Source organism: Monomorium pharaonis, chromosome 4 (assembly GCF_013373865.1).
Source record: "Monomorium pharaonis isolate MP-MQ-018 chromosome 4, ASM1337386v2, whole genome shotgun sequence".
In the NCBI taxonomy this organism is placed as follows: Eukaryota; Metazoa; Arthropoda; class Insecta; order Hymenoptera; family Formicidae; genus Monomorium; species Monomorium pharaonis.
Genome location: NC_050470.1, coordinates 11490477 through 11506931, shown reverse-complemented (window position 1 = coordinate 11506931; position 16455 = coordinate 11490477). Strand labels below are relative to the sequence as shown.

At 30.7% G+C, this 16455-nt stretch overlaps 1 protein-coding gene across 5 annotated transcripts in view; it reads right to left on the bottom strand.

The window, feature by feature from the left end:
* LOC105832381 (uncharacterized ATP-dependent helicase C29A10.10c) overlaps nucleotides 1-16455 on the bottom strand; it is a 25167-nt gene extending 8712 nt beyond the window's left edge. Inside the window, exons 1-4 of one of the 5 annotated variants that reach the window (XM_012673267.3) lie at nucleotides 16304-16455; nucleotides 15976-16229; nucleotides 7489-7602; nucleotides 7269-7415 (exon numbers count right to left, since the gene is read on the bottom strand). In XM_012673267.3, coding sequence (XP_012528721.1) covers nucleotides 7269-7415; nucleotides 7489-7602; nucleotides 15976-16044 — 330 coding nt within the window. In that variant the 5' untranslated portion in view covers nucleotides 16045-16229; nucleotides 16304-16455. Of the gene's footprint in view, nucleotides 1-7268; nucleotides 7416-7488; nucleotides 7603-15975 lie in introns of those variants that run through there. The other 4 variants (XM_012673269.3, XM_028193510.2, XM_036285479.1 and 1 more) reach the window with 4 other exon arrangements.

The window sequence follows — 16455 nt, the reverse complement described above, 5'->3', positions numbered from 1 at the left end:
AACGCACAAAATTACCTTTCTTTTAAAAAAAAAGGTAAAAAAAGGGCACCAAGTGCGTGCGTGCATGTGCTTCTAAGGAAAATGCTATTATTTCATGTAATAACATTATACAAAGTAATTTTAATTTGGCACTACAAAATATGAAATTTTAATAAAATTATGTTTTCCCCAAAAAGAACAAAAAAAATTTTTTCTACAAAAAGTAATGATAGGTATGAAGAAAATGCGCTAACTATGAAATTGGATGTTCATACGAACTAGAACGTCTACTTTTACAAATACCTATTTGTACAAATATTACAAATAAATATTTTAATACAAATAAATATTTTACTACAAAAATTTGGCGCCGCTAAACTGAATAATTAGGTTAAATTGTCAAATCTAAATGACATTTACAGAACTCAAATCATATTGGTATCTAAAAATACTTTAATTTAAAGAGGCATATATGTTTGGAGCTACAAAAAAGAAGGCACTTTTCATGAATTTTTCTCAGAGCCAAACAACAAATTATAAAAATAGGACTTTTTGTATAATAAAGCACACCTTTTCTAGTTCTCATATAAATTTTATTACAATAATTTTGTTGAAGAATCCCCCTCCTCCCGCTTTACTGTCATGTAGTCAACTGTGTATGTTTCCACGGTGACAATAATTTCTCCTTCCCTGTTCAACCAAAATACAAAAACCAAAGTGAGTTTACAATGAGTTTGTTGAAAAATCCCCGCTCCACTGTCGTGTAGTCAACCGTGTATGTTTTTACAGTGACAATGATTTCTGCTTCCCTATTCAACCAAAATATAAAAACCAAACGGCATCTTAAAGAAAAATAAATTTCTTTGTCGTTGTATACAATTTTTAAAATTCAAATTTTTTTCTATTTTTTTAAACAAACAAAAATAACTTTTTGCCATTAACTTTAAAGCACCGCCATTTTGTTTAAAATTCAAATTTTAAAAATCGGATACAACATCAACAAGGAAAGTTATTCTTCTTTAAGATGCCATTTGGTTTTTACATTTTGATTGAATAGGAAAGCAGAAATCATTGTCACTGCAAAAACATGCACGGTTGACTACACGACAGTAGAGCACAGAATTTTTCAACAAACTCATTGTAATAAAATTTGTATGAGAATTACAAAACGTGTACTTTATTATACAAAAAGTCTCATTTTTATAGTTTGCTTCTTGGCTCTAAAAAAATGCCTTTTTTGTGGCACATTCAAACATATATATGCCTCCCTTAAAAGAAGCTTATTAAAAACTTATTTAATTTATCTTAAAAATAATGTATTTTTTAATTATTTATTCACATAGCTTGTATATAAATAAAATAATTTACAAAATTCGTGTCTATTGACTAGAGAGTCGTGCATAAACCTTTTTAAACTGAACAGAAAAGTTCTTAATCGTTTTGCAATTTTTGCAATAGTTAACAAGTTATTGATTATTAAAGTTTCCTGTATTAGCCCGGTCAGAAATGCGGCTACCCAGCGCTTGAGCCGGTTCTACAATACCTCGTGTGTTACAGTCAAATGTCGGAATGCATTTTCTTTTAAAAAAATAAAATTCTCTTATTGAACAATTGGCTGCGTTCCGATATCCGACATACGACGTATTGTAGAACCGGCCTTGAGGTTGCTAGACGCACAGAGAGAATTGTTTACAACAAGTGACAATGGCTATACCCGAGCGACGCATAACGCTGGACTCTCCTCCTTTTAAGCTATGATAATTCCTTGCTTTTTTAAATAAAAATAAAATTTTCTAACAACAAAAAGTATGTATGTCGTGTACATATGTAAATGCATATGTACAAAAGTATCAATTTTAATGCTTAAAGAAGCGATTACTAAATTTCTTTTAGTAAGTAACGGTTTTTTAAATAAAAAATATTTCTTCAAACGTAAACTATCATAAATTAAAAAAAAACTGTTATCATATGCTCGAGAAAAGAATAAAAGCAAGGAACTATCATAGCTCAAAAGACTTCAGCGCTGCGTGTCGCCCGTGCGTAGCCATTGCCACTTGTTGTAAACAATTCTGCTCGCGCGCCTAGAAACCTCAAGGTCGGTTCTATAATACGTCGTATGTCGCAGTCAAATATCGGAACGCAGCAGATGGTCCAATAAAAGAATTTTTTTTTTATAAAAATGCATTCCACATCCGACTGTAACACACGAGATATTGTAGAACCAGCCCAAACGCTGGTTGGCCGCATCTCGCCACGTGCTTGCATTTCACGATAGGCCGGGCTAATACAGCAAACTTTAATAATTAATAACTCATTAACTATTGCAAAAATTGCAAAACAATTAAGAACTTTTCTGTTCAATACGCTCTATCTACTGATAAACATTGTATAAATTTTCCCATGACACCCTGTATATTAACACGTTCGGCGGAAAAAAATTACACTTTTTAAATGTAGTTTATTAAAACATAATAAACATAGATGCTCTCAAATTATGTCTTTACTCTTTCATTTTATTTACAACTGATCTTTCCTTAGTCGTACCTTATTATCGTTCCAAATCTTGTTAGCTTTTGTTTATATTTTCAATGCTGCATTAACTACACCCCGTGTGGTCTAAATAAAGAGTGGGACAAAAGTGTCACCGCGTTGTCTTCTGTTTATATATCGAATGTCTCAGCATCCACCGAGTGCTCTTTGCGCTCTTGCTGACTGAACTAAAAGCATATCAAAATCGGTTTCGCGCCGAACGTGTTAAAAATTTTTTTAAATTGTTATTAACATTTGTTATTTACTCTCATTTTTGTGCGTACTTAAAGGATGTATGTCATAACTTAAAGCATTATAAAAAAATTTTACAGATTGCCCTAGTATTATGTTTGAGTATTTGTGTCAAATTTAAACATAACTTATTAAAATTAACTTAATTTTTGGTTTACTCTTGATTCTTATAAAATCGCGTTATAGTATCTATTTATTTATTTATAACTTGCACTCTACCCACGCGTTATCTGTACTATATGGGTTTCTGACTTTCTACGCGAAGCGAAACCCACACGAGAGAATTTTAATTGATTTTCCTAGATATGGTTAGTCTCTAAATATAGATACTGTGTAAACGAAAAGTCTAATATTGGTCCCTTGTAGATTAACAAGTAATGCATTTTAATTAGCACATAATCTAAACTTATAATAATATAATCTTTTATATAATATAATTCAAATACAAAATGTACTCAAATAAAAGCTACACATTATTTATATACACTACAAAAAAAATAAAACACTTTTTGTATACCAAAAATATAGGCTATTTTCAAACCGCTGGTACTCAGCAAAAGATCATCAAAAACAAAACCCAAAAAGCGTTTTAAAGCTTGAAACTTCTTCTTTCAAATGCTTTTTGGCAATTTTAGTTATCTTTTTTTCACCAACGTGGCATAATAATAAAACTTGACCCGTTAAAATAAAAATTTTTTATGCGAATTTGCTGCGCTGCATCTCGCGTGAAAAAAATCATAGAGAATTTCTATTATTTGCATCTTAGAGAGGGATTTTTTCCCTTTATTTCGAGTGGTTGTTCATTGCTGTACGATTTTTTCACCAAGTTATTGAGATTTAAAAAAATCAAATGTTATTTTGATTTTGATCGCTTGTTACTTGTGAACAGATCAACGTACAGCGCTCAACAAAAAATCATTGGAAAGTTGAAAGTTTGCACTTTTGAATGCTGTTATTAATTTTTTCACGAATTTACTTTTTCTAACAACAAATCATGTTCAAAGATTACGTAAAAAATCGCATATTTTACGGTTTTCATTTAGTCCAATGTACTGTTGTGATGAAAGATTCAATCACATCGCTAAAGCAAAGTTTTATAGTACGATTACTTCCCAGTAATAAACACTAACGTTCATGGATTAAAACATTTTTATTCAACCTTGTTTATCATTCTTGGAATTGCTGAAATTGCTTACGTTTTTTCAACAATTTTTCTACATTCTTTTGACCAAGTTACAAAGTCAACCTTACATTTTTTTTTAAATAACCACCGGCATTAGCGTTATCCAATGTGCATCACGTGGAGGTTGCCGGTCGGATCTTGCATATTGCGTGCGCGCGCGCGCGCGCGTGTGTGTATCAGCAGAGATAAGAACCCCGCGATTCGTCACTTCCGCAGTATTTTGAAACTCTAAACCTTCTCTGCTGTATGCGTGTGAGTTCGTGTATGTGTGTGTGTGTGCGCGCGCGCGCGTGTGGTTTGTGTGTGTGTTAGTGTGTGTAAAGGTAGGGAGCGTGTTATGTGCGTGCGTGTTCAATATTGTGTGTTACCTCCTCTCTGATCAATTACTGCTTGTTAACGTTCTCGCTTGTTCATGCTTCTCTTAATAAAGTCCTGCGGTATTTCGTGCCAAATTTGTCTAAACGCTTCTCCTAACTCATTTAAATTTCATGGCTGTTCCCCGCGACTTCTTAAACGTCGTTTTATCTCGTCCCAAACGTGTTCAAATGGATTTAAGTCTAAACTATTGGCGGGATAATACAGCAATGTAATATTGTATCGCTCAAGAAAGCGTCTAATTACATTTGCCGTATGGGAACAAGCGTTATCCTGCATAAACACAAAATTCGGATGCGATAAACATAAAGGTAATATGTGAGGTCGAAGAATTTCATTTATGTATCGTACACTTGTGATTGTAGGAAGTGGCAAGATCACTACATTCAGTTTGTTTTGTCTTTGAAATACACCCCCACACCATCACAGAACCACCGTTATGGGCTCGTACTGGCATAACGCAGTGCCGATCATAGCGTTTATTTCATCGCCGCCAAGTACGTATACGAGCGTCATTGCTGTAAAGACAGAAACGCGATTCATCAGAAAAATACACATTTTACCATTTTCTCGTAGTCGAATTTATGTGATCGCGAGCAAATTAAAGAGAAATCTGACGATGTTTAAGTTTAAAACTCGGCACTTGCGCACGAGAACGAGAACGAAGATCAGCTTCTCTTAAACGATTACAAGCTCAATACGCTACGAGAGTTGTTTGTGCATTGAACATTTATTTCAAAGTCTCTTTGTACGTAAATATTACTTGTAAACATTACGGCATGTATGTAAGTGCGTACTCGTAATGTTTACATGTAATGTTTACGTATAGAAGCTTTAAAACAAATGTTTAGCACACAGACAATTCTCGTAATGAGCTCGAATACAAAATTTTAAAAATGTCGCGTAGACATTTAAACGCATTTGAAACGACATAAAATGACATTTAAGAAGTCGCAAGGAACATCCGCGAGCGCGCCGCGCGATGTACAAAGTAGGAATAGACGATCTTGTCAAACGGATCGATTTTTTTGATCGATTTAGATCGGAGACTTGAAAATCGATTTGCCAAAAAATCGACTTTCAAAGATTCGATCTATCAGAAATCGATCTTTTTATCTAATTTAACAAAATATTAAATATTATTTAAATTTGAGATAACAAGATAATTTTTTGACAGCAAATTTTTGTACAAATAAAAAAATAATAACTATTGTTAATTAATATATATGTTTATATCTTATTTTTTAGAAATATTTATTTGTACATATATAATACATATATATATGTATACATATATATTGCATATAGTATTGCCATTACATATATTTTATATCCATTATTGCAATTTTTTTTATCATAAACTGTATCATAAACGAAAGACTTAGGGTGCTGTCCCATGGCCTCGGAAAACGGAAAGGCGGAATGGAGATCAACCAGTTGCAAGCTTTTCATTCTGATTTTCAACACTGGAGCTCCCCATGGAGTGATTTTTGACGGAATCGGAAGGCTATGGCTAACTTTATAACTTAACATAACATACATATTTATACTTTGGCCAAAAGAAGGAAATAGTAATCATGTGTAATTATAAATTATAATGCAACAACAATATTTGTTACATTACGTTGTAATATTATAACACTCACCTTATCAATTGTGTTACGCAAAATCATGTAAGTTCAGGTTCAGGTTCAGATTCAGGTTCCGTTTTCCGATTTTTCATAGCCTTCCAATTCCGTCAAAAATCACTCCATACGGAGCCCCATAATTGCAAATCGGAACGAAAAGCTTGCAATTGGTTGATCCCCTCCACTGCGTCTTTCCGATTCCGTTTTATGAGGCCCATGGGACAGCACCCTAATGCCCCTATGCATTATTTTAACCTAGTTTAACCTAGTTTAACATTCAGTAAACAAGATTGATCTCGGATTTCAAGAATCGATTCACTGGACTGATCGAAGCTGTGAGATCGGTCAAAAAAGATCGATATTCGGATACAAAATCGATTTTTCAAAATATCGATTCAAGATCGCCCATCCTTAGTACAAGGTCCGACCGGTAACCTCCACGTGGTGCACGTTAGATTCTCTATGATTTTTTTCACACGAAATGCAGCACAGCAAATTCGCATTAAAAATTTTCATTTTAACAAGCTTCATCATTGTGCCACGTTGGTGAAAAGGAAGATAACTGAAATCGCTAAAAAGCGTTTGAAAGAAGAAGTTTCAAGCTTTAAAACATTTTTTGGATTTTGATTCTACGATGATTTTTCACTGAGTTCCAGCAGTCTGAAAATAAATTTTTGATATACAAAAAGTGTTCCCTATTTTTTTTTAGTAGTATAAAAATTCTAATTCATACAGGTATCTTACAGAACATCTATGGCATCTATGGTATATACTCACATAGTAAAGTATCTGGTTTTTAATTAATTTTCTTGAGTTATTTCATTTAAAAAATGCATAATTTGGGTTCAATGTAGTTCTAAATGCTTTTAAGAACAAACAATTACAGAAATCATGGTAGGTAAGATCGTTCCTTACAAGAATAACAATTCCATGCGTATATACAAAATCGCTTGAAACATCTTCGATTTTCATAAGAAGCGTATTTTCGAGATAATAATTGTAAAAATATGTGTATTCACCACTTTTTCATATACATAAAATTCAGTCGGTTATCCACATAGGTTATTTTTTATCCTTATAGGCTCCTTCTTGCAATGACTTTGATATTATATAGTCAAAACACTCTTAATTGTGCAAAAAAATTACGTAAAGTTAACTCGAAAATATCTTCTAATAAAAGTCATAATAATTTGCTTCAGAATTCCCTTAGAAACTGAACAAGGACTGCGAAAGCAAAAACATGTCTATGTGACGCTGATACCGCCGGTTAACAAAGTTACGTGACAGAAACTATCAAAGTATTAATTCAGAAAACGTCCTACTTTAGTGGTGGAAATTTTATAAGTGTATAGTGTCTCATTTGTTGGATCAATATCTGGGCAACCAATTCCAATGATATCGTTCTCATTTAGCCTAGTCGTTTGAAAAGGCTGTTTTTCCTGGCCATTAACATAAATGCCATTGGAACTCTAAATAAAAAAAAAGTAAAAAATATTATTCAACTTATAAATGCAATAATATTGATATAATCACCATACATACCCGTAAATCTGTAACATATAAGTTGTCATTGTCTCGAAAAAAAATACAATGTTTACGAGATACAAGTAGACTTAGGCAAATAATATCATTTTCTTTGCCTCTACCACATGTATACTGGAAAAAAAAAATTTAGAGATAATATATTTACATATACAACAAATTTGTTAAAATTCTGTACACACGTCGTGTTTCGGTAATTTATATATATATATATATATATATATATATATATGTATATGTATATACACACCATGGTAAATTAGAGTCTCGTTATGTTGTGTCAAAATTATAAAACAACATTAAGAATTTGGAAATGGTTATAAAGAGATTTTTAATGCCATTAAATATGATGTTAAAATTCAAAATGGTGAATATGACAAATTGCACTAAATTGTTACTAAATATTGATATTATAAATATAACAAATATTAAATATGTTATTAAATATTAACTAAAAAATTACGCCAAATTGGTGAAAAAAATTACAAAAAAATACGTAACACTTTTCCTACTTATTTTTTTGTTAATCTTGCTTACCTAATCATTAAGAAGTTTCTGTAATTTATATCATTTTTTATCTTTGATAAATGAAAAACAATTTAAGAAAAGTTATAAGTATTTCTTTATAATTTTTTTCATAAAAATAATCATTTAAGACCGCAATCATGTAAGTAACAAAATCTTTTAACTATCTGTCAGCATATAAAGTACCAAATAACGGCGCGCGGTAGCCGAGTAGGTAAATTATTTACACCAACTTATAGTCGAGCAATAAAATCGAACGTTGCAAATATTGAAAGGGCATTATCTACAGAAAATTTTAAAACAGCAATCATTTCGAGTAATGAAATCTTTTCTATTGTAGCTGTACAAATTACATACTTAATGTTCGTCAAAATGATATAATTAAAAAATTTTTTTCTGAAATTTGTTAACGCTATCTAGGAGTAACAAAAAAAACAAGTTCTAGCGTAATCAATTTTTTAATTGTGACACTCTACATTTTCTCTTGTGTGATGTGGTCAGAACCTTTGTCAAGCTGGCCTCCGAATACATAAAAAAATATATTCAGAGTGTTTAATGAAAAACATGTGTATATCAGAATTTGTTGCTATTTTGTTGCTTAAAGATAGCGCGAAAATACTTAGAAATGCGACCTTTTTTAAGAGATACTTGTATATCAACACTTAGTAAATTATGAGTAGATTATATCTTAAACAATGTTATAATTCCGAAATGTTTTTGCGCTGTCTTAGAGCGACAAAAAGACAACAAATTCTGGTGTATTCATTTTTTTTATTTGAGCACTTTGAATATATTTTTTATTATAGGGAGGGGGGGATTAACTTGATGGCCACCCACCCCTTTCAAATGCTGTTTCCTGCCAAATGGCTTGAGAAACAAAATTCGGAATAAGATAACAAATTAGCAACAAAAGAGTACTAAATTTTATATATGTGCAGATTTTTTTGCGCTGGTGAGAATCTGTGTGAACTTGGCACCCGACTTTTATAAAAAAAATTTTTTAATACGCATTTGATTGTACCCGGTTTGTACCCGTTTGTACCACTTTTTGTTTCGTTTGTACCTCACAAGGGTAAAAGTTATAGGTGTTAAAAAATCATCGGCACTTCACTTTGAGATACCGTAATCTACCAAGTGCCATTTGATTAAACATTGTTTGTACCCATTTGTACCATCGCCGGTTTCATTTGTACCTCTAAGGGGGTGATTGTACCAATTTTTCAAAATCAAGGTTGGTGCTAACTCCGCCAATTTTGATTGATGAAACAATTCCGAAACAGCACTCGCTTTTAGATTGGAAATATCTTCAAAATTGGTGGAGTTAGCACCAACCCCTATTTTAAAAATTCGGTACAATCACTCCCTTAAGGATACAAACAAAACCGGCGGTGGTACAAACGATGTTTATAATCGAGTAGTACTTGGTAGATTACTCTATCACAAAGTGGGGTGCTGATGATTTTTTAAACCCCTATAACTTTTACCCTTTTAAGGTACAAACAAAACAAAAAGTGGTACAAACGGGTACAAACTGGGTACAATCAAATGTGTATTAAAAAAAATTTTTTTATGAAAGTCGAGTGCCAAGTTTACACAGATCTGGTGAAGAGGAGGGGGGGGGCTAACTCGATAAAGGTAAATAATTGGTGTCATCAGTCTCTTTCTACAGTCAATACATGATTTATTTATAATTTTTAGTAAAATTATTTTTTACAATACTTGTTTTACATCATAAATAGATTTTTATGTTCTGCTCATATTTCTATTATCTTTTGGCTAATATTATAAGTCATATCCTAATGGGTAAATTAAAAAAAATAAAGTTAAACTTTATTTTATCTTGACTCTTTCAAGATCACATTTTTTTAATCAAAATATATATTCCTTAAAACAATACAATTACAAAAAATTAAATCTCAATATCTTATTTAGTTCTCAAAATATTTTAATAGATTTTCAGATAAATCGGATCTATACTGACGGGCATTGTACTTTTTGTTTAGCCAACACAGGTCCCTGGAAATCGACAGTGTCAAACTTACAAAATAAATCTGGTAAGTCATATAAAAAAACTTTTTTAATGTAGTTTTTTAAAACATTCTAAACATAAGCTGCGTTCTAAAATTTATCATCAGTACTGAAAATCTATAAAAAAGTATATGTAACATAAACCATAGATTTTTAGTACTGGTAATAAATTTCGGAACGCAGCTATAAATGCTCCCAAATGTCTTTATTCTTTCGTCGTTTTACCTACAACACAAGCACACAAAAAAAGTGGTTGGTCCGGCGGACCAGACTAGTCAATCCTTATGTATTTTGACCCGCTGAATCCGAATCCAAGGTCAGAATTGCTGAATTGGCTCATTTTTCCTAACCTCAAAAAAGCACCTTGTAAAAGCAGTTTAGGTCACAAATGTATAATCCGGAGCGTACAAGCTTGCGTATCCACATTACCCAGGAAAAATCCAACACGTATGACAAGTCTGAACTTCGGTGAATAAATAACGTAGAAAATTTCATTCTTTTTTTTATATCATAGCCACACAAAAAAGTTTTTTTTTTAGGTTAAGAAAAACAAACCAATTGAGCAATTCTGACCTTGGATTCGGATTCAGCAGGTCAAAATACATAAGGATTGACTAGTTTGGTCCGCTCGACCAATCACTTTTTTGTGTGCCTGTGTAATTTTTCTTGGCCATGCTATTTGCTATTTAATATATTACTACACCTAATTTATTAGTATTGCTGTTCTACAATGTAACAATACACAAAAAAGAACAATTTTGATAAAGTGTTTAAAAATTTAGTCTGGATAGATCATTAAAATAATTATGCAGAATATTTATATTGCTAGAATGTTAAAATTTTTTATTGTATTGTTTATCATGCTTGAACTTCCTTCATAATCATTAGTACAACAAAATTATTTTCAAACCTGTATAACAAAATTTTTACATACTTCAAAGAAATCATTCTTTCCATGTATAATTGTGTCAATCTGCTCCTCTGATATTATCATAAGCCATATCCAAATAAGACAAGTTACAATAATGTCAAAAATTAATGACAAAAATAAATAATTAATATAAAGAATCAGGTAAAAAACGAGCCAATACAGTATTGTTATTCAAAATATAATTTATTGACTACTATAACTAAAGAAAAAATATGTCACAGACGAATAGAATCTAATACGTATTACAAAATTAAAAAACTCGGAACGTTTCGACTACTATTGAGTCCTTATCAGTCCTGATATAAAAAACCGGTATAAAATTAAAATATGTTTTCTTGTCACAATTGGCACAAAGTATAAATAGATAAATAAATAAAGGTAAAATAAATATATGATTACAAATTAATAATGAAACAAATACAGAATGGTAAATTTTCTTTGTTGGAAAGCAAAAAAAAATTCATAGTAAAAAGATGTATTTTATTCGTTCAAAACCAATAAAAAATTGAAGCCCAGTAACGTAATTCCTGTCAAAACGTTAAAAATCTATAGTCTAATTGTAACAATATAAGCATCTAGACGTATTAAAAAACAACTTTTGTAGAATTTGTAAAATCTATTATTGTTTTCAAACTATAATAAAGTGGGAGAAAAGACTTACTTGTATTAATTAATATACGTGGTTCATCAAATCAGTAACTGTCCGATCAAGAACGCCAGAACATGGGTAACATTCGACAGTCGACAGTGAAATGAGAGAGCTGTTATCCATTATCATTTTAGAAAAAATTTTAGAAAGAATGTCAAATAAACAAAAATAAGATTTGTCAAGATACTCAGTGTCTTTTTGTAGATTGATTCCATTAGTTTGTTCTTTTATATGAACCATTTCAGATAGCAATCTTTCTTGATAATTCAATTCTGAATCTAAAATCTTGATCTTATTAATCCAATCGAAACAATAATTATTATTATGCATATGTTCTGTCTCACCACATATGAGGCTTCACAATCTTTGCAGCTGATCTTGTAAATTACATTATTTCTTTGATTGGAATCAATTTTGTCTTTCTGCACCTTAACGAACATATTCAATTTATTAAGACAGCAAAAGCCAACAGTACATAAATCTTTATGAATTATAGATAATGCTGTTTCGAATATATATTTGATGTATGGTATTACAAAAAACTTGTTGATCTCTTGTTGGCTTCTGGAAGTAGTTTCATTTGTTAATACAATGTTCTGTTTCATACAAGTATTGAATAGTTTTTTTAGTCTGATGTTAATCTCTTTGAAAATCAGATCCAATGGATAACCATTTTCTAAAAGTACAGAGATGCAAAATTTTAAGTTCTTCTGTTGAAAAGTGGGGTGAGACAACAAAATGGCTTTGTCTATTAAACTATATATTATGCCTACTTTGTGACGTAATGTAAAAAAAAAAGACAAATCTACCTGAAAAAGTTTGGGAAACCAGTTTATTTTTATCGTATTATTCTCCACTTTCAAGATCCAAAAAATTAAGGCTGTGGTTTTCCTCTAATTCTAATGTAAATTGTATATAATCTGTTGTGAAAACTGTTGAATATGCTTACAATCTCAGTAATTTTATTACAAAGTGCAATTAACAAAATGTCATCCACGTATCGATGATAAAACGGTAATTCTAGATTAAGCGCCGTTCAAAGCTGTGTCCTCAAAATCTTGCGATACTAAATCCGCTATGATAGGAGATAAGTGTGATTCCATGAGAGTGGCATGTTTGTAGGTATTATAGTTAGAAAAATAAATAGATGGTAAAATGAAAATTATTGCATAAATAAATATCTGCTGGTATAATGTTATTTTCAATATATATCCATCTATTTGTGATACTTTGTAATACAAGATCCTGAGGTACATTAACAAGGAAGTAACATCCAAAGACAACAAGAGATGCGTGGAAGAAGGAATTGTAGTACTGGAGAATGTGTTGTATAAATTAAAGCTATTTTTTGCTTGTCTGTTATTAGGTGCGTTGTATAAATTAAGCTATTCTTTATGATTTTGTGCAAGAAATTGCTAAAAAGTATAATTCATCGAAAAAAACTATAATTCTTAATGGGAAATTTGGTTTATGTATTTTAGGAAAGCTCTGGGTAAAAAAATCACTAAAATGGAGTGTCCACAATATGTTTTCTTTTGAATAAAATTTTTTTTCAATTAGTCCTTCAACAACAGGTAAATTTTTCTCCAAGTTTTGTGAGATTCTTTTATTGTGTACGTGCTAGTATCTGCAAGTAATTCTTCCATTTTAATAATGGAAATACTTAAAATTCTGTTCTTTAACTAGAGCTATCGTAACATTACCCTTGTCCGCCCTGGTGAAAATAACATTGGTATTAATTTTACAAAATGCTGTAGTTTTTTTTATGTAGATTTATAATCTCTTTGTCTATGTTGTTGTAATTGGGAACACTTGTTAAAAAACTATGGAATTGTGGGATAATCACATGTTTTATTTTTGTTATTGTCTCTATGTCTGAATGTTTATGATTTTCCAGATTCTTTTATGAATTTGTGTGGTGTTTCTTGTCAAATTGAGGGTGAAGACAAAAGTTCTTACCTAATTGTATCTTGACAAACTTTATTTTTATTTATTTGACATTCTTTCTAAAATTTGATAATGGATGACAGCCCTCTCATTCGACTGTCAAATATTATATATGTTCTGGCGTTCTTGTTCGGACAGTTTCTGATTTGGTAAACCACATACATTAATTAATACAAATTTTTTCTCTCCACTTAATCATAGTTTGAAAATGATAATAGATTTTACAAATCCTACAAAAGGTTTTTCAATAGAAAAAGTACTGTTTTTCAATACGTCTAGATGCTTGCATATTGCTACAATTGGATTAGATTTTTAACGTTTTGACCGGAGTTACTGGGTTACAATTTTCTATCTTTCAAACAAATAAAATACGTTTTTACCATGGATTTTTTCACCTTCCAACAAAAAAAATTTACCATTCTGTATTTGTTTCATTATTAATTTGTAATCATATATTTATTTTACCTTTATTTATTTATTTATACTTCGCGACAATTGTTACAAAAAAGCATGTTTTACCTATTGGTCACTGTTTTTGTCCAATGTTTAATACTTTATATTTGAATGTTTCTTAATTTTATACTAGTTTTTTATATCACAACTGATGGGAGGACTCAGTAGTAGTCAAAATGTAGTTAAAAAGTTTTTTACTTTTTAATTTTAAATATAATGCGGATTAAATTCTATTCATCTGACATTTTTTCTTCCTTAGTTATAGTAGTTAATAAATCATAATTTGGATAGAAATACTATATTGGCTTGTTTTTTACCTAATTCTTTATATTTATTGCTTTGTATTACTCAGCTCATTATATTTTGTTTTTTTTTTTTGTAAATAATAATTGATCAAAAAATAACTTAATAATTTTGAAACCATTATATTATATACCATTTTATTATATTTTACCAGATTTTGATTTTTGTTCAGGAGATAAATCATGTAATTTCACATAAAAATTTTCACATTTCATACACCCATGTCAACTGTCAATGTAATATCAAAAAGAATTCTTGTTAGTATTGTTGCATTGACAGAAGAAAGATTATACATTCATGAAAATTTTCATGAAAAATAACATGATCAAATTCTCTCCTTAAATATATCTTAAAATTTACTGCATATTATTTTAGATTAAAAATTTTTTTATTTTAACATTTTAATAAACATGTTAACATTTCACAGAATTCTTTCAAAATTGTTGTACATAAAATGTGAAAAATTGAAACCTTTCTGAAAACTGTCTGCAATAATTGTTGTTGTATGGAGAAATTTTACTTTTACATTATTTTGATATTATTGTGATTATTTGGATATGATTTGTGATAATACTAGAGCAACAGATAGATAAAATTATACATGGAAAAAACAATTTTTCTTAAGTATTTAAAAATTCTGTTGTAAATACAGATCTAAAAATATTATTTGACTATCAAAATAAAGGTGAAAAAAGTTCTAACATCCACTAGATCATTCTTGTCACATCATAAGACCTGTTCTTTGTCATTGCACTGCTGTACTAGTGCAATAAGTGAGATAAGAGTGAGTGCAATAGGATGAGAAAAAATATATTTGTCTTATTCTAACTTATTGCACCAGTACAACAGTGCAGCGACAAAAAACAGGCCTATATGTCACTTAGAGAATTACTTTTTTTTCTACTTCCAAGAATTGAAATGAGGAAAACTGAGGTCAAAGTTCACATATCTTGGTAAAAATGTACAAGAACCTTTGTGACTTCCATTCTCAGGAAAACTTGGATCTTTTACTCAATTTAATTCATAATACATCCTATTATTCATCATAGTGAATGTGTATGTGTGTGTAAATTTCTAAAATGTTTAATTTAGAAAATATATTATATATATATGTATTATTTACATTTATTATATTAATCAGATTACAAATAATAAAACTATAGAACAAAAGAACACTAAGTATGTAAAAATTATATGTTTTATACATAATTTTTAGAACAAAAAAGTATTGAAGAATGATGCATGTACAGAAGAGTTGCGTTCGGAAATGTCACTTAAATATCCTCGGATATTTTATCCTTGTTTCATATTCGGCAAATAACAAGAACAAAATGATAGACATGGAAGCATTTGGGTAATATTTCTGAATATAGTCTAGATTAAAACAAGACTCTAGTTAATTTATATTGGTAAAAATAAACACTAAGGCTGGTATTCATAGTCGAGTTTTGTATTTAAGATCATCTTAAGTACTGTCTTAAGATGCCATCAGCCAATCACAGAGCCAATCACAGATATTAGCATCTTAAGACATTGCTTGAGACGATCTTGAAATAAGATTCGACTATGAATACCGGCCTAAGAAAGCAATGGAATCGTCGGAATTTGATCGCGGCCTTGCTCTGTCCAGTGTAAATAGAATACTGCTTACCGATCGATTTTTTCCAAGGACGACACTCGAGTTATCCTCTTCATTCAAACGTTTCAGCATATAATCCATCTTTGCGAGAGATTCAGATACGAAGAAAGCTGCCTTTCCTCTTGTTTTCCTCCCTTTTTTCAAACGCAGGTTTCACGACAGATTAACCTTACAAACGCGAGTATACAGTGATTTGGCATGTTTCACGCACGTTTCTTCGTTCTTCTCTTAGCAATTCGCAAATAATCGAAGAGATCGTCGGTTTTCTGCGATGCACAATACAGAATTCACTTAAAAAATTACGATTTTAAATACAATTTTACCGGCAACCGTTGTTTACATGTGTCGCTTGTTGTCTTCCTCAACTTCGCAGCAGCGATGTCCCTGTCCCCTGAACTGAATGTGACTGAATGGCGCGATTTTCTGACGCGTGCGCAATAAGTATTGTTCGTTTTATCTGTTCTAGGTCTACTCAGAGCAAACCCAAGCAGA